This window comes from Anolis carolinensis, unplaced genomic scaffold, assembly GCF_035594765.1.
Source record: "Anolis carolinensis isolate JA03-04 unplaced genomic scaffold, rAnoCar3.1.pri scaffold_10, whole genome shotgun sequence".
Classification (NCBI taxonomy): domain Eukaryota; kingdom Metazoa; phylum Chordata; class Lepidosauria; order Squamata; family Dactyloidae; genus Anolis; species Anolis carolinensis.
The window spans coordinates 12,308,175-12,326,333 of record NW_026943821.1 but is presented as its reverse complement, the minus strand read 5'-3'; the positions used below and the strand labels follow the sequence as shown (position 1 = coordinate 12,326,333).

Sequence of the window (18,159 nt, the reverse complement as noted above, 5' to 3'; positions counted from 1 at the left end):
ATAGCCAGGCCTGTAGCCGGAGGGGGGTTAGGGGTTCAACCCCCCCCTCCCCACCCCCAAAAATTTTCAGGTTAAAAAAAAACCTGGTTTACTCATGAATTTTAACTGGTTAACCAAATCCCCATGCTAAGTCTATGAGATGCAAAAAATTAAGAGTCCCTCCAGGCACTATCTCAAGCAGATATTGACAGGTCTGTAGTGGGGGTGGTGGTAGTGGTTTAGGGGTTCAACCCCCCCCCCCCCCAATTTTCAAAACCCCTCCTGAATTTTTTTTCTGCCAATACTTCAGAAGACAGGAGCAGAATTTAAAGTGATTTCAATAGATTGGAGAGATGGGCCGAAACTAACAAAGTAAAGTTCAACAAGGGACAAATGCAGGATACTCCACTTAGGCAGAAAAATTGAAATGCAAAGATAAATAACAGGTGAAGCTTGGCTTGACATGTGAAAAAGATCTTGGAGTCCCCATGGACAACAAGCTAAACATGAGCCAACAATGTGATGCGGCAGCAAAAAAAGCCAATGGGATTTTGGCCTGCATCAATAGGAGTCTAGTGTCTCACTCCAGGGAAGTCATGCTACCCCTCTATTCTGCCTTGGTCAGAATACACCAGGAATCCTCTGTCCAATTCTGGGCACAGCAACTTAAGGGAGATGCTAACAAGCTGGAATGTGTCCAAAGGAGGGCGACTAAAATAATCAAGGGTCTGGAGAACAAGCCCTATGAGGAGAGGCTTAAAGAGCTGGGCATGTTTAGCTTGCAGAAGAGAAGACTGAGAGGAGACATGATGAGGGCCATGTGTGAGGGGAAGTCATAGGGAGGAGGGAGCAAGCTTGCTTTCTGGTGCCCTGGAGACTAGGATGCGGAACAATGGCTTCAAATTACAAGAAAAGGAAATTCCGCCTGAACATTAGGAAGAACTTCCTAACTGTGAGAGCTGTTCAGCAGTGGAACTCTCTGTCCCAGAGTGTTGTGGAGGCTCCTTTTATGGAGGCTTTAAAACAGGGGCTGGATGGCCATCTGTCGGAGGTGCTTTGAATGCAATTTTCCTGCTTCTTGGTAGAGGGTTGATTCTATGACATGAGGGTCCATGCTTCTGTAGACTCTTATTTAACACACATAAATACTCTTGCTTTTTTAATTTCCTATCCATGTGATATTGGTTCTCATTGGCACATCTTCTTAAAACCAGGGAAGGCAGTAGATACTGTTGATATGGTCAGAGGACTTATCAGTAAAGAAATCTGTCTACTGGTGAATGCAACTGCGTAGGAACCAAGGGTCAATTTCTCCCCCTCCAACTCCCTCAGGCCACATCCTCCCAAATAATTTTATCTTACTTTGAATCCTTATCAGAATGGTAACTGCAGATTAAATAGCATCACTTTTGGTCACCATTTTGAGAAGGACTCAAAAAAAAATAAAGACATTTAGAAATGTTGAGGGCTTTCTCTGCAAGTCTGGAAATACAGTAGAGTCTCACTTATCCAACGTAAACGGGCCAGCAGAACGTTGGATAAGCGAATATGTTGGATAATAAGGAGAGATTAAGGAAAAGCCTATGAAACATCAAATTAGGTTATGATTTTACAAATGAAGCACCAAAACATCATCTTAGACAACAAATTGGACAGAAAAAGTAGTTCAATATGCAGTAAGGTTATGTTGTAATTACTGTATTTACGAATTTAGCACCAAAATATCATGATATATTGAAAACTTTGACTACAAAAATGCGTTGGATAATCCAGAACGTTGGATAAGCGAGTGTTGGATAAGTGAGATTCTACTGTACCACAAATGTAAGTTTTTGCTTACATTTGTGGTATTCACTCTTTAAATTGGGCTTTTAAAAGGAAAACAATGGGCCACCTGTGGTCCCATATTGCCAGAAATGCAGGATATTAAATAAATGTGCTTTTGCAACTCCTTTCTTTAACTTTCAGCAATTGCCATTCCATGGCTAGGCTATTTTCTGTAAGTTACACGATGCAATGTGCATATTTCTTTCCCCTATTTGAGGCCATGTTCTTCAGGTTTAATTACACATATTATGATATGTTCTGCATATAAATTAAATAGGCATGGAGATAAAATGTGTCTAGTAGTACATCACGTTACTGATTGACTCTTTGCATTGCATTAACAGCAAGTAAAGAGAGGAAAGAGTGCCATCTAGTGAATACCAAAATCCATTGCATTTTAATACTTGGAAGGGGGGGATAATAATTTGCTATTTTGGTTGTCCACAAGAGCAGAATTTACTATCTGAACATCTGAGGCTCTACTCATGAAAAATGGTGACATCATATACATGAAGGTTAATACATATTTTATAAATTGGAAGTAAAAGAATTTTTCTGTATCAAAAAATGCCTCCCCAGGCCCTAATTTGACTTGGGGAGGAACAAAACGTGACGTATATTTTGTGACAAAAAGTTAAGGTGGGGGCTCCAAAGGTGAGAGTAATGCTCTTCATAGCCCAATGACCATTTTAGGATACTTTTCAGCCAAAAGACTGCTTTGTTCAAAGGAAGAAAAGCATGTGTGTGTGTGTGTGTGTGTGTGTGTGTGTGTGTGTGTGTGTGTGTGTGTGTGTAGGTAAATAAATATATACTGTATATATGTCTACTAGGCTTGCTCAAATAATTCGATTTCCCCGTTACCCGTTATTAATTCGTTATTTTCGTTTGTTTTGAAGCAATATACGGCCTTGATTGTCCACACGTCTGGATATCGCGGTTTCGAATCGCGAGAGGCCGTTTTTTCTTATTTCTTCGTTTTTTTCGTTAGGAAAAAAAAGCTTTTGCAAATCACCCAAACTCCCACCATTCAGGCCCTTTCCTTTTGCCCCTCAGCAAAAGGGGCGTCACGGGCTCAGCCAATGGGAGGGGGCGAGGGGGAAGGAGGCCGAGGAGGAGGAGGAAGACGGAGGGGGGAAATGGCCGCCGCCGCCGCCTCGCCTCAGCTCAGGCCTGGAGAGACCGAGAGAGACAGAGAGGGGCCCGGCGGTGAGGAGGAAGAGGCCCGGGATGCGAGGGGGTGTGGGCCAGGCCCGTCCTCGGCTGCTCCCAGGGGCCCAGATTCGCACCCTCCCTCCCCCCAATACAGGTCTCCATACCACGCTACATGAACTTGAATGGATACTGTGGTTGTGTTGTCGAAAGCTTTCATGGCTGGGATCACACTGTTGTGGTATGTATTCCAGGCTCTATGGCCATGTGCCAGAAGCATTCTCTCCTGACGTTTCACCCACATCTGTGGCAGACATAGAGGTTTTGACGTCTGTGCGAAGCTAGGCAAGTGGGGTTTATATATCTGTGGAAGGTCCAGGGTGGGAGAAAGAACTCTTGTCTGTGGGAGGCAAGTGTGAATGTTGCAATTGGTCACCTTGATTAGCATTGAATAGCCTTGCAGCTTCAAAGCCTGGCTGCTTCCTACCTGGGGGAATCCTTTGTTGGGAGGTATTAGCTGGCCCTGATTGTTTCCTGTCTGGAATTCCCATTTTCTGGGTGTTTCTGGGAAGGTAATGGCACTCCATGTAGTCATGTCGGCCACATGACCTTGGAGGTGTCTATGGACAACACTGGCTCTTGGGCTTAGAAATGGAGATGAGCACCAACCCCCAGAGTCAGACATGACTGAACTTAACGTCAAGGGATACCTTTACCTTTACCTATACACACACACACACACACACACACACACATATGCAGGGACTATATATATATATATACACAGTATATATCACACACACACCAATTTAACAAAGTTTCAGCCACAAAAACAAAGTTTCTGAAGTAGAACAATGACTTTCACAGTAAAGACAAACCAATTTAACAGGAAATAAGACTTTCAAACCAGGAACAGATTTCTGCAATTATTAAAAAATGGTTTATTATAAAAGCTATGAAAATTCTCCAAAAATCAGAGGATAAGGGAAACGTTCCAAATTTTGGTGAGCTATCAGTGTTAAATGTGTTCTACCACTGTACCAAGTTTGAAGAAGATCACTCAAAAAATGAGGGTGGGAGAGTCCTGTAAAGTCCTCTCCCTCTGTGCTGTTTTTGGGAATTGCGCATGCGCGTCCGCCATTAACGAATTAATTTTGAAAATAACGAATTTTCGTTAATTTCAAATTTTTTGGGGGGGCAAAATTCGGAAATACCTTCAGAAACGAAACGCTGCCCCCCTCTAGTTTTGAAACGTGTTTAGAATCAAATTTTTCGTGGATCGATCAAGCCTAATGTCTACGGACAATGCCGGCTCTTCGGCTTAGAAATGGAGATGAGCACCAACCCCCAGAGTCGGTCACGACTGGACTTAACGTCAGGGGAAAACTTTACCTTATATATATATCGTATACCGTATACTGTATACACACACACACACACACACACATACATACACACACACACACACACACATGGTAGAGTCTCGCTTATCCAAGCTCCGCTTATCCAAGGTTCTGTATTATCCAACGCAGTTTGCCTTTTAGTAGTCAATGTTTTTGTAGTCAATTTTTCAATAAATTGTGAAATTTTGGTGATAAATTCATAAATACAGTACAGTAGAGTCTCACTTATCCAACATAAACGGGCCAGCAGAACGTTGGATAAGCGAATATGTTGGATAATAAGGAAAGATTAAGAAAAACCCTATTAAACATCAAACTAGGTTATGATTTTACAAATTAAGCACCAAAACATCATGTTATACAACAAATTTGACAGAAAAAGTAGTTCATTACACATTAATGCTATGTAGTAATTACTGTATTTACAAATTTAGCACCAAAATATCACAATGCATTGAAAACATTGACTACAAAAATGCGTTGGATAATCCAGAACGCTGGATAAGTGAGACTCTACTATACATTACATAACATTATCGTGTACTGAACTGCTTTTTCTATCAATTTGTTGTAAAGCATGATGTTTTGGTGCTTAATTTGTAAAATCATAACATAATTTGATGTTTAATAGGCTTTTCCTTTACCCCTCCTTATTATCCAACATTTTCGCTTATCCAATGTTCTGCTGGCCCATTTATGTTGAGTGAGTGAGACTCTACTGTATACACACACACACACACACCCAAAACTAAAAGGTATTTTATCCCTAAAGCAGAACTTCCAATTTGATACAGAAGAGCTGGAAAAAATGGTATCCATATTGTCCTAGAGCATGTGAAACTATTTATTTTACTTCCTAGCATTACAAATGCCAGTCTTATGAGTACAATGAACAGATCCCAAAGAGATGTGGAATAAAGATTTTATTGCATAAGAAATATGCTTTAGATTGCACATATTTGTAAGGCACACTTTATCTCAATTAGTCACATTATAAAAAATATTTATACTCAAAGATCAAGGTTGTTCTATTTATATTATTTATTCATACCCCAGTTTGTTGATTAAAGAGGGTAACAAAATTTCAAACAAGATTTGGTAAAGAACATTAAGTACCTAGAAGCAGTCATCAAGACAGCCCTTTTGTGACGTTCCCACCAGACACATCTGTAGGGGTGGCAGGGTGATGAAGACCTCTTCCGAAAACCTCAATAATCCAGACAGTATCATATGGGATAATAAACCTATTTAGACAACCTGGACTGTATAAGACTTTATAGATCATAATCCACACTTTGAATTGTGTTTGGCAAAAGACCAATAGCCAGGGAAACAAACAACATCAAAAGGATTGTACTATCCTTGGAACTAACTCCATCTGCAATCTGGCTTTTCAAAGGACTCCCATTAAAGTGCAGTCAACCCACTTTCACTGTGGTTAGGGGCACAGGAAACCCATGAAAGTGAAAAACCACACATTTAAAAATACTATTTCTTTTTACCGGAAAGAACACTTCAAGCAACTTCCTGGAATTTGACCGTAGAATTGACCTGGAGGTCCGAGAGATTCTTAGAGAGAACCTTTTAATTAAATTAAATCCATGAATAATCAAATCTGCACAAATCAAACCTGCAAATGTAGAGGGTTGATGTAGCCAAGGCATGAGTCACCACAGCCCGTCATATGATACTATGAACACATACAGCTAGTGCTTCAACTGTGCAAATATACACACTACCACAAAGCAATGGATTTGATGGCCCTTGTGTTCTCTTCCAGTTCTCGAATTCTATGAATCCTAAGGGACACGCCACACAGTGGGCCTGCAATTTCCCAAGATCAGTCCTCCACACAGCCTCACAGTCCCAATGCATGCAATGTGGGGTTGTTGTATGTTTTCCAGGCTGTATGGCCATGTTCCAGAAGTATTCTCTCCTGACGTTTCGCCCACAAAACACACATCTATGGCAGCCCAGAAAATACACAACAACCTTGTGATTCCGGCCATGAAAGCCTTCGACATGTAATGTGGGTTTTTCCCCCAATTATTTTCATGTTTTTCTATTGCACCACAAGACCTTCCTTCACTTTGCAATATGAAATTATCACCCAACAAAAAGCATTGAAACAACAGTGATACCTGGATTCATTGATGGATTTTCCTGTCAATGGAAAGAGGTGACCCAAATACGATTCAAGAATCATACATCAAGGGAAGAAACACAATGTCTTGTAGTAAATCACATCAACAGGTGATTTTATCTTTTCACAGCTGTGTTTTATCAGCCTCATGTGATAATGTCCTCCATGTTCTCCCACGTTAAACCCACTTAGACCTAAAGTCATTTCTCTCAAAAAAGAAACATACGTATAGTCAAATGCAGTTTCAAAAATCCCATCTCTTTGGTCCTCAGTCCTTTATAACTAAAGGTGCTCACCTTTCATCTACATGAGAATTCAACATTATTAAAGGCAAGCATAGTGTAGTCTATTAGACTATAATTCTGGAGACCAGGATTCAAATTCCCACTTGGCCATGGGCCATTTTGGGTAAGTCATATTCTCTCAGCCTCAGAAGGAGGCCAAAGCAAACTGACTCTGAACTAAGCCTCTGAAACCCTGCAATTTCCCTTCTGGGTGTCCCTAAGTCAGAAACAATTCAAAGGCATACAACAACAGGAGTCACCATGTGCGAGAACTGACCTTGCTATTATTAGATTCAGTTTAATTGCTCATGGAGTAAGGAATCCTCTTTACCACCCCATATAACAGATACATAGAGAATATTTCCAGTAGCACCGTTATTTCCTAAGCTTTTCTAAGGATTACTATGTTATTAGTATGCATAATATATTGCACAACTATAATTTTATTCCTTTGACCCAAGACTGAAGTGCCATTATGTCACCCTTGGCTACTGGCCATGCTTTTATTGTGTGATGTTGTGATTTTCTAGTTTTGATGTAATAATTTGTTGAATTTGGAATGTATTTTATGTTGTTGTATTTTACTGTATATTGCTGGGCTTGGTCCCCATGTAAGCCGCCCCAGTCCCCCTGGGGAGATAGGGCGGGATACAAGAATAAAGTAGTAGTAGTAGTAGTAGTTGTTGTTGTTATTAAGGATTGGAACTGTTTACATGATGATTACACAAATGCATTTTTAAGTAGCGTGTAAGAGGTCTCCCTGATCAGTTGGACCTAAGCAAGAAAACCATAAAAGGGGGGGGGGGCCATCATCCACAATTATCCCTGGATAGCTCTCTCCATCTATTTTAATCAAAGATGAAGCCAGGTTCTGGAGGATAAAAAACTGACTTCTGGAATTCATCCTCCAAATCGTAGGCTGCGAGGAGCACTCGCTCAGCATCTTTTGCAAAGTTATCCAAGGCAGTGTGGAGCAGGTAATAGGCTGCTACAAAAGAGATGCCTCCGGCCACCAGGTTGTCCAAAAAGGGCACCCGGTCCTTCAATAACCTAGCGGCCACCTTTCCATAAGTGGCCGCTTGACTCAGAATGACATGGACGGCATTCTCCGAGAGATCCCTCGCTAACGTTGAAGACACCTGGTTTTTCAGTTGAGAAGGGTTTTTTGAGGTTGTGAGGGCCAAGGCTCCCAGAGAGTCATCATCTAGGCCAAAACTCCTACGATAGGAGTCCAGGGTTTTGAGGAGCATGGGGATGTTCAGATGGAAAGGGAGGCCAGGTAAGGCTGAGACAAAACAAGCCATCAAAGCCTTCTTCCAGATGTTCCTGCGCAGCGAAGCTTTTTTCTTCTGAACAGCTTCGGTAGTGACAGAAGGGAATGAAAGTAGCAGGACATGCCTCTTGTGGCCCTCCAGCTCCTCAGCGAGAGTGTCTTCCAAGCACTGGAAGTCAAATCTGTGCAGCTCAAAGCTGGAGATCAAAAATACCTTGGGAGAGTCCAGACCTTCTTTCTTCAGCTGGCGGATGCAGTCTGCTTCGATCTCTCTGAGCACATGGACTTCCTCGAATCGGGTCGGCCTTCGTTGCCGCGAAGCCTGAAGATCAAGGTCGATCTTGGAACGCACAAAGTAGAAACGCTTGCCCATGGCGGCCACAGCACGGGCCAGCTTGACATGGTTCTCCCGGAATCTCTCAGAGGCTATGATGATAAAGAAATCGTACCTCTCAAATCCCACCTGCTGCAAGTAGGTTTCGGCTTGGAAGCGTGGGGTGCCTGTCCCTGGCAAGTCCCAAATGTGGACCCTGGGCAGGCGAGGGTGTTCATAAGGCATGGGTGAAAAGGTGGTCTCTGTGACTCCGGTAGGGGCGGCACGGGGGTCTCCGTCATTAAGCCCCAGCAGGGCATTAATGAAGGTGGATTTCCCAGCACCCGATTCACCAGTCACTGCAATCTCAAGCGTTGTGGTCTCCACTGTATCCAGGAGTGACTGGACCTGATTGGACACCTCCAGGATCACACGGGATTGGATGAGGGAGCCCATCTCTCGGAGGTCCACCTCCTGGATTTCCATGGTGGCTGTTCTGCTATACAAAGACAGAGGGCAAAAAGACATCACTTTTCTACTCTTCTAAAACACATCCAGAACTAATTAGAATACTAAGGAGTTTCAATTTCCATAAGGCAGGAAAGAGGTGTCACATGTGTCTATCAAGCCGGTTTAGTGCCATTTGTCCTTTCCAGATATTTTGCCCCCCAAATACTTCTAGAGACACATTTTCATCAGGTTTTGGGTTCTAAAAAATCTCTTTGGAGCCTACATTGGTCCAAGAGGGTCACAACATGAAGTGGAAATGCAACCCATGCCTCCAGTGGACATTCTGGAGCACCCAAGAGTCAAAAATTATTTCAAAACGTAGTGTAAAAAAACTTTTTTTTTTCTTCCTGGATGACCCAGGAGGGGCCTCAAACATTTAATTTAGGGGTGTGCAAAATGGCTGAAATCCATTCTGTTTTTGTTTTGAATTTTGGGTGCTCTCCCCCCAAAAAATTCTGTTTTTTGTGAAGATTCCAGGAGATTAGGAGGGGGGTGTTCACATTCATAATTTGGGATCCGGAGTTCTGTTTCCATTTCGGGAAACATCTTCCCAAAAACAGAACGGGGTGGGGGAGGCACCTCAAATTCAAAACGAAAACAGAATGAAAACAGAACAGATTCTGTGCCATCTTGCACACTTCTAATATCTATGTGTATGTAGGTGTGTGTCCTTGAAGAAACCAAGTCACTCTGAGACACCACATGTCATCCATGAGCCCCACTTATCCATCTTTTTTTATGAACAGACAGAATCCTATGGGGAGGCCTAAGAAAAACAATGAAAAGTTAGGCAATACAGGAACATTGGCATTGAATCAATCAAGGTCATCTAACACCTCCCTTGAAGCTGTAAGGCCATTCAATGCTAATGAAGGAGGCCAATTGCAACATTCACACTTGCTTCAAGCAGACAAGAATTGTTTCTCACACCCTGGACATTACACAGATATATAAACCCCACTTGCCTAGTTTCCAACAGAACTCACAACCTCTGAGGATGCCTGCCATAGATATGGGCGAAACGTCAGGAGAGAATGCTTCTGGAACATGGCCATACAGCCCAAAAAACTCTCAGCAACCCACTAAATTTCTTTTTCCCCAAATCACCCAGAAAGTTCGTTGCAGTAAAAAAGAAACAAAATGAAGAACACAAAGGGGGGGGGGGGGGGTGAACCTCTTTCCCACTTACAAATGTAGAATCAGTTGTAGCAAAACAAAGAAAGAAATATTTTTAAAATAGCCCAGTTTATTGTGCCTCCTTAAAGCCATAGTATTCTGGCTTTTGTGGGCTGGAAGCAAACTTTGCATTCAAGCTTTTGGGATTATGAAGTCAAATGCTATGCGTTTTCTAGGTTGCTTTTCTCTATTTTGCTGATAATTTACTTTTTCCCTTCCCTCCAGCCCTGCTTTCTCTCTATACTCACGAAATTCCCCCAAACTGGAAGGGAAAAGGAAAAGCAGAAAACAGCCAAGCACTTTCGTCCGGGGGAGGAGGAGGAGGAAGAGGAAAAGAAAGAGAAACCATCACATGGAAGGAGGTGGAGCTGCCAGGCAGGAAACATGCTGGCCTCACAAAACAGCAGCCTATGGGAAGGAGGCATGCAAAGCTGGATTATCCCTCGATTATCCCAAACCGATTCACAGCACATTAAAAATGTTTGCAACCCAGGCTGCATTTTGCCCTGTTGTTGCAAAAAGGGCAGAACTTTTCAGGCGCAATCTGCCAATCAGTTGAGGAAGGTTATTTTTCTGCTGCACAGAAAGAGAAATGCAGCAAAAGGAAACGGCTGATGCTGATGTTCAGATCCCCTTTCCCTTTTCCTGCATTGCACATAAATGTCATTCTCAAGGTGCATCTACACCAGTGATGGCCAACCTATGACACGAGTGTCAGCACTGACGCACCTAGCCATTTTTGCTGACACGCTGCCGCATGCAGATTGATTGGATATGTCTTTTGTGGCCAAATTTAGTATGATTTGGTCCAGTGGTTTTGTTGTTTACTCCATGGGAATTATGCACATTACATATATATATATATATATATATATAGTTATTCTATTATTGTAGTATATCATCATATTATTACTATTATATTATTATTATATTATTCATTATTCATGACTACATTGAAACTAGAATAGAGAGAAATCAGTGTGGAAACTGCAAGAGGTACCATAGATTGTTGTACATGGAAATAATGGTAGTAAATAGTTTTTGATTTATTAAATACAGTTATATATTACAATTATACATTTTTGTTATTTAAAGTATACATACAGTAGAGTCTCACTTATCCAAGCTAAACGGGCCAGCAGAAGCTTGGATAAGTGAATATCTTGGATAATAAGGAGGGATTAAGGAAAAGCCTATTAAACATCACATTAGGTTATGATTTTACAAATTAAGCACCAAAACATCATGTTATACAACAAATTTGACAGAAAAAGTAGTTCAATACGCAGTAATGTTATGTTGTAATTACTATATTTACGAATTTAGCACCAAAATATCACGATATATTGAAAACATTGACTACAAAAATGGTTTGGATAATCCAGAAGCTCGGATAAGCGAGGCTTGGATAAGTGAGACTCTACTGTATTGAGAAATCATGGTTTTTTTCTCGAAGTGACACACCACCCAAGTCATGCTAGGTTTTTTGGTGAATTTTGACACACCAAGCTCAAAAGGTTGGCCATCATTGATCTACACTGTAAAACTCAGTGTAGTTTGACACCACTGTAAATGCCATGGCTCTTGGGTTATGGAACGATGGAGGTTGCAGTTTTACAAGTTCTTTATCCTTCTCTGCCAAAGAGTGCTGCTACCCCTTCTCTTGGTCCCACCTCCGTCTCAAGTGTGGTTGGAGACGGGAGAGAGGGCCTTCTCGGTGGTGGCCCCCGGCTCTGGAATGCCCTTCCGAGGGAGGTCAGGCTAGCCCTTACTCTCCAAACCTTCCACACACAATTAAAGACCTGGCTTTTTGATCATGTTTAGACACTCTTATAATACATATGAAGGCCATTAGACTCTTTTTTAGCACTTTAGAATTCTGAGGTCGAATACTGCTGTTTTATCTACAGCAATTGCTGTATTTTATTGTTTGTACCAGGGAGTACTGTGACTTTATAATGTTGTGTTGACTGTTTATTGCCTATGTTTTGTTTTGCACTTCTTGTATTTTGTATTTTGTGTCACACCTTGAGTGTTTTGTGAGCCGCGGGATATGGTGGTGGGATATAAATAAAGTTTTATTATTATTATCATTATTATTAAACCCTTGTGCTGGCTTGTCACGCCCAAGGCAACGGAGCACCAAGAACCAAACACAGAGGCCAATAACTATCTAATATCTTTATTAAGTAAATATATAAGAATAATGAAAACAAGTAGAAAAGTTAGTCCAGAATTAGACCTTTCAAATGAGGTCAAATATAGTCCAGTAGAGTATTGTCCAATAAATGATATTAGAGTTCAAAGTTGATCCAATAAACCGAAACACACACTATTGCCAAGCAATAGTGTGGGGAAACATCCAAAGTCTTTCAAGGTCCAAGGTAGCTTTACAACAAGGCTGGAAACAAACTTGATTTCTTGAACAAGGTCCGTGGCTAGGAGCAAGGCAAGGTAATTCTTGAATGCTTGATCAGGAAAGCAAGGAGACTGGGGTTGCGGACTTTGCGAAGTCCACACAAGGCTGGGAATACGATGTTACTCCTGGAGCTGCTCTGTTGACTCCGCACGGACCATACTGTGCCAGGCACCTAAATCGGGGTCTCGTTTTCCCGCCAAACAGGTGTCCCACGTTCTCTTTCCCTAGAGAACAGGAAACGAAACCCAACTTTCTCCAGATGTGAGACTCCTTAGATTTTCCCAAGGGAAGCATGGCTAATCAGTCTCTTGTTTAGCTGCAATTCTCAGACTCCTGCGAATCTGTTGTTTTACTCCCCTGTCCGCAGCAAAGGACTGTCTCCTAGGAAACGGGCGTGAGGAATGCCCAAGGTCTGTTTTAATTGCCTCTTGGGCAGAGACATCATCAACATCAGGCATCTGGAAAGATTCCGGCTATTGTTGATCCGGAGAAAACCCCATGTTTTCATCCTCATCTGCCACAGGGACACTAGGAGTGGGACTACAAGGCCCATGAGTCATCACACTATCCCCTCTCCTGAGGCCCCCTCATTCAGGGCCCCGCCCCGGGATCCACGGGGCCGCGGCTTGGAAGGGTAAGTCCGGTGGAAGCGCCGGACTAAGTCGGGCGTGGACTGTGGAAGCGTCTTCCCAGGAGCGTTCTTCTGGACCATAGTCCACCCAATCAATCAAATATTGGAGGCGGCGGCGATGAAGGCGAGAATCCAAAATGTCCTGGACCTCAAATTCCTCCTCTCCGTCCACCAAAGCAGGGGCGGGGGGTGGCCGGTGTACATCTGGGCGTACACCATCCGCCGGAAGGAGGAGGGAATGGTGGAACACCGGATGAATGTGCATGGAACGAGGAAGTTGGAGTTTGAAAGTCACGGGGTTGAGTTGCGCCACCACTGGGTAGGGACCAATGAAACGGGCATCTAACTTCCGGCAAGGGCGTTGGGAGGGCAGAAAGTGAGTGGACAACCAAACCTGATCTCCTACCTTGATTTCGGGGCCAAGCTGGCGATGGCTGTCAGCGTGACGTTTGTAGTCTTCTTTGGCTTGATCGAGTTGTTGGTGCAAGAGTTCTTGTACTGCTGTGAGTTCCTGGAGCCAGTTCTCTGCTGCAGGAACTTCTGAGGTTTCTACGACGGGAGGGAAGAAACGAGGGTGAAACCCGTAGTTTGCAAAGAACGGGGCTTCCTTAGTTGAGTTCTGGACACCATTGTTAAACGCAAACTCCGAAAGAGGTAACAAGGATGCCCAATTGTCCTGTTGGTAGTTGACATAACAGCGGAGATATTGTTCCAGAGTGGCATTGGTACGCTCAGTTTGTCCATCCGTTTGAGGGTGGTGAGCCGAGGATAAACGGGAGTCAATGCCCAGTAGTTTTTGAAGGGCCTTCCAAAAACGAGAGGTGAATTGAGATCCGCGATCTGTGACCAAACTCTTGGGCAGTCCATGTAGTCGGCATACATGTTGCAGGAATAGGTCCGCAGTCTCCTTGGCTGTGGGAAGTCCTTCACAAGGGATGAAATGGGCCATCTTGGTGAAAAGGTCCACCACTACTAGAATCGTGGTAAATCCGAGGGATGGTGGTAGGTCTGTGATAAAATCCGCAGAAATGATCTCCCATGGGCGAGAGGGTGTGGGAAGGGGGTGCAAGAGCCCTGTCGGCTACTCTCTTCGTGTCTTGGAACACTGGCACATAGGGCAGGTGGTGACAAAGTTTTCTACGTCTTTGCGAATCCTGGGCCACCAGAAATCTCGTAAGATCAAGTGCATGGTTTTAAATAGTCCAAAATGCCCGGCAGGTTTGCTGTCATGGCACAATTTGAGAGCCTTTTCTCTGCCGGGGCCTGGAGGGATATAAACATGATTCCTGTAGCATAATAGTCCATTCTTAAGTGAGAATGGGAATCGCAGACCATGTCGGATCTGTTCCTGAGCCCAGGCATCCGTCTGCTGACTGGCTCTGATCTCCTGAGTGAAAAGGGAGTCTGTGGATGTGGATTTTGGGGCAGGTGAAACTGGCTCAACTGAGGTGGATTTGGTATTTCCCACTGTGAGAGTGGCAAAGTTCTCGGGTTGCAGCAATTGAGTTTCTGAGATGTCCTTACGTCCTGCTGCATACTCAGGCTTCCATGATAGGGCATCTGCTTGCTTGGTCTGAGCAGGAGTCACATAGTGGATCCGGAAGTCAAAACGTTCAAAGAACAAAGCCCAACGTTGTTGTCTTTGGTTTAACTTCCGTGCAGTCCGTAAGTGCTCCAAATTCCGATGGTCAGTATGAACTTCGATAGGGAAATTGGCCCCCTCTAGCCAATGTCTCCAATTTTCAAAAGCTGCCTTTATGGCCAAGGGTTCCTTTTCCCAGATGGTGTAATTCCTCTCCAGAGCTGTCAGTTGACATGAGTAATAGGCACATGGGTGGAGATGTTCTCCCACTGTTTGCATCAGTACAGCCCCCACCGCCACATCAGAGGCATCCGCCTGGACAACGAAAGGAGTTTTAGGGTCAGGGTGCTGTAAAATTGACTGGGTCGTGAATAATCGCTTTAGCTGCTGGAATCCTTTCTTGGCTTGTTCTGTCCAGCGGAAAGGCTGTTTTCCTCAGATGCAGCTGGTGATTGGGTCAGACCAGCAGGCGAAATCTGGGATGAACTTGCGGTAGTAGTTTGCAAATCCCAAGAAGTGCTGCACTTCCTTTTTGTTAGTTGGCGTCCGCCATTCCAATACGGCTGAAACTTTTGCCGGGTCCATGGATAACCCCAGAGGCGAGACACGGTATCCCAGGAAGTCTACTTCTTGCAAATCGAAAGCGCATTTTTCTAACTTGGCGTATAGTCCATGGTCCCGCAAACGTTGTAGCACCAGTCGGACGTGCTGGTCATGCTCCTTTTGTGATTTTGAAAATATTAAAAAATCGTCCAAATATATCAACAAGAAGCGGTCGAGATAGACTTGAAAAATATCGTTGACAAAATGCTGGAATGTTGCGGGCGCGTTGGACAAACCTAAATTCATGACTAATGTCTCGTATAATCCAAATTTGGTCTGGAAAGCGGTTTTCCATTCATCCCCTTCTCTTATACGAATCAAGTTGTAAGCCCCGCGAAGATCCAGTTTAGTGTAAACTTTGGCTCCCCGGAGTCGGTCCAGTAAGTCCGAGATCAGTAGCAATGGGTAGCGGTTCTGCTTTGTGATGTTGTTCAGAGCCCGATAGTCCACACACAGGCATAGGTCCCCCGACTTCTTTTTCACAAACAGCACCGGAGAAGCGGCTGGGGATTGAGAGGGTCTAATGAACCCCTTGCGGAGGTTTGTCTCTAAAAACTCTCTGAGAGCTTCCTGCTCTGGCTCAGACAGGGAGTAGAGATGTCCTCGCGGAATTGGGGCCCCCTCTACCAGGTCAATGGTGCAGTCATAGGGTCTGTGTGGGGGTAGTTTCTCGGCTTCCTTCTCATTGAAAACGTCCCAGAAGTCTGAATACTTCTTGGGGAGGGTGATGATGGGCTCTGTGTCCGTGGCATGGCAGACCTTGGCTACTAGGCAATGGTTTTGGCAGTACTTTGAAGCAAACTGGAGTTCTCTATTGGACCAAGAGATATTTGGGTCATGGAGTGTCAGCCAAGGGATTCCCAAAATCACGGGGAAATGGGGAACTTCAGTAACGAAGAAAGAGATCTCTTCCATGTGCTCTCTTATCCACATTCTAGTGGGCTCGGTCCATTGGCTTACTGGTCCTGTCTTCAGGTGTCGGCCGTTGATGGCTTGCACCACCCGAGCATTCCTAAAGTCATGGTATTGTAGTCCCAAGGAGTTAGCATAGTCTCTATTGATGAAGTTGTTGGTTGCCCCAGAGTCTATCATGGCGTGGATCATGACGGGCCCCTTTTTTGCTGACCACAGCGTGACCACCAAGAGAAATAGGACCCCTGTTTGTGGCTCTTGAGTGGAGGTTTTGACCGGGTTGGCGAGCCCTTCTACACCCGGTCACTGTCTTCCCCCGCCGGCTTTGCCCCAGCTGCCTCAGTAGTCTCCGCATCCACGGAGGACGCTGCCGCCAGACGGGTGGGGGGCTTCTTCTTTGCTGGGCACTCCCTGGCGAAGTGGCCCCCATTGCCACAGTACCAACACAGGTTTAAACGCTGGCGGCGGGCCTTCTCTGCAACATCCAATCTGGGGCACACATTGCCTAGTTGCATCGGCTCCTCCTCGCTCCCCATGGGGGTAGAGGCTGGCTGTGGGGGTCTCCAGACCGGGCGAGGCTGGACACTTGCAGTGGAGGGGGGTTTCACCCCGGCTCTTCCACCCTGGCCCCAGAGCCACTGCCTCTTGTTGGCGAGCAGGACTTCAGCCCATAAACAATGGGCGATGAGTCTTTCAAGAGTATCCGGAGCTTCCACCTTGGAGATTTTTTCCTGCATCTCATGGTTGAGACCCTCACGAAACTGTCCTCTGAGGGCTACATCGTTCCAGTCGGTGTTTTGAGCCGGAACTCGGCTATGTACCGGGACAGCGGTCTTCCCCTTGGAAAAGGCGTCGGAGTTTGTGGCCCGCCGCCTCTTCGTCATCTTCAATTCCCCAGGTATTCCGAAAGTGGGCTAAGAATTGCTGTGCGGTGTTTACGTATGTGGAATCCACATCATACAGCGCCGTCGCCCATGTGGCTGCAGGACCATCTAGGAGACTGTAGATCGATGCCACCTTGACATCTTCTTTAGGGAACTCAGTGTGGCGGGCCTCTAGATACGCCATACACTGGCGACGAAACACATGAACTTTGGAGGCTTCTCCGGAGAACTTGGTTGGTAATGCTAAGGCAGGGAGTCGGGCTCCGCGATCCTTCAAGCCCCGAATCTCTCCCTCTTGCTCTCGGAGTTTGTTCCAGATCCGGTTGAATTCATCTTGGGAAATGGTGTAACTGGCTGGTTGCGGCCCGGCAGGGGTGCCCGCTCCGGCTCCTGGTGTAACAGACATATTGGCCTTAGGTTACTTGGTGCTTTGGGCGGCGGAGTCAAACTGTCACGCCCGAGGCAACGGAGCACCAAGAACCAAACACAGAGGCCAACAACTATCTAATATCTTTATTAAGTAAATATATAAGAATAATGAAAACAAGTAGAAAAGTTAGTCCAGAATTAGACCTTTCAAATGAGGTCAAATATAGTCCAGTAGAGTATTGTCCAATAAATGTTATTAAAGTTGATCCAATAAACCGAAACACACACTATTGCCAAGCAATAGTGTGGGGAAACATCCAGAGTCTTTCAAGGTCCAAGGTAGCTTTACAACAAGGCTGGAAACAAACTTGATTTCTTGAACAAGGTCCGTGGCTAGGAGCAAGGCAAGGTAATTCTTGAATATTTGATCAGGAAAGCAAGGAGACTGGGGTTGCGGACTTTGCGAAGTCCACACAAGGCTGGGAACACGATGTTACTCCTGGAGCTGCTGTGTTGACTCCGCACGGACCATACCGTGCCAGGCACCTAAATCGGGGTCTCGTTTTCCCGCCAAACAGGCGTCCCACGTTCTCTTTCCCTAGAGAACAGGAAACGAAACCCAACTTTCTTCAGATGTGAGACTCCTTAGATTTTCCCAAGGGAAGCATGGCTAATCAGTCTCTTGTTTAGCTGCAATTCTCA

At 44.6% G+C, this 18,159-nt stretch overlaps 1 protein-coding gene across 2 annotated transcripts; it reads right to left on the bottom strand.

Moving 5' to 3' along the window:
- Window positions 1–5,266: 5,266 nt before the first annotated feature.
- Window positions 5,267–10,771, bottom strand: LOC100561256 (interferon-inducible GTPase 5). Of its 2 annotated transcripts, none has more exons than XM_003222864.4 (2): window positions 10,306–10,771; window positions 5,267–8,870 (listed from the first exon to the last, which is right to left on the bottom strand). In XM_003222864.4, the coding sequence occupies exons 1-2, from the start codon at window positions 10,404–10,406 to the stop codon at window positions 7,634–7,636; spliced, it is 1,338 nt and encodes a 445-aa protein (XP_003222912.4). In that variant the 5' UTR covers window positions 10,407–10,771; the 3' UTR covers window positions 5,267–7,633. The 2 variants fall into 2 exon arrangements, with proteins under 2 accessions (XP_003222912.4, XP_062818962.1); XM_062962892.1 differs by having other exon boundaries at window positions 5,267–8,867.
- Between the last annotated feature and the right edge of the window lie 7,388 nt (window positions 10,772–18,159).

Coding starts and splice junctions, on each gene's coding strand:
- LOC100561256 (XM_003222864.4), bottom strand. CDS start 10,406: ATGGTTTCTCTTTCTTTTCCTCTTCCTCCTCCTCCTCCCCCGGACGAA. Junction 8,871..10,305: donor TTCCAGTTTGGGGGAATTTC/GTGAGTATAGAG, acceptor GTCTTTGTATAG/CAGAACAGCCACCATGGAAA.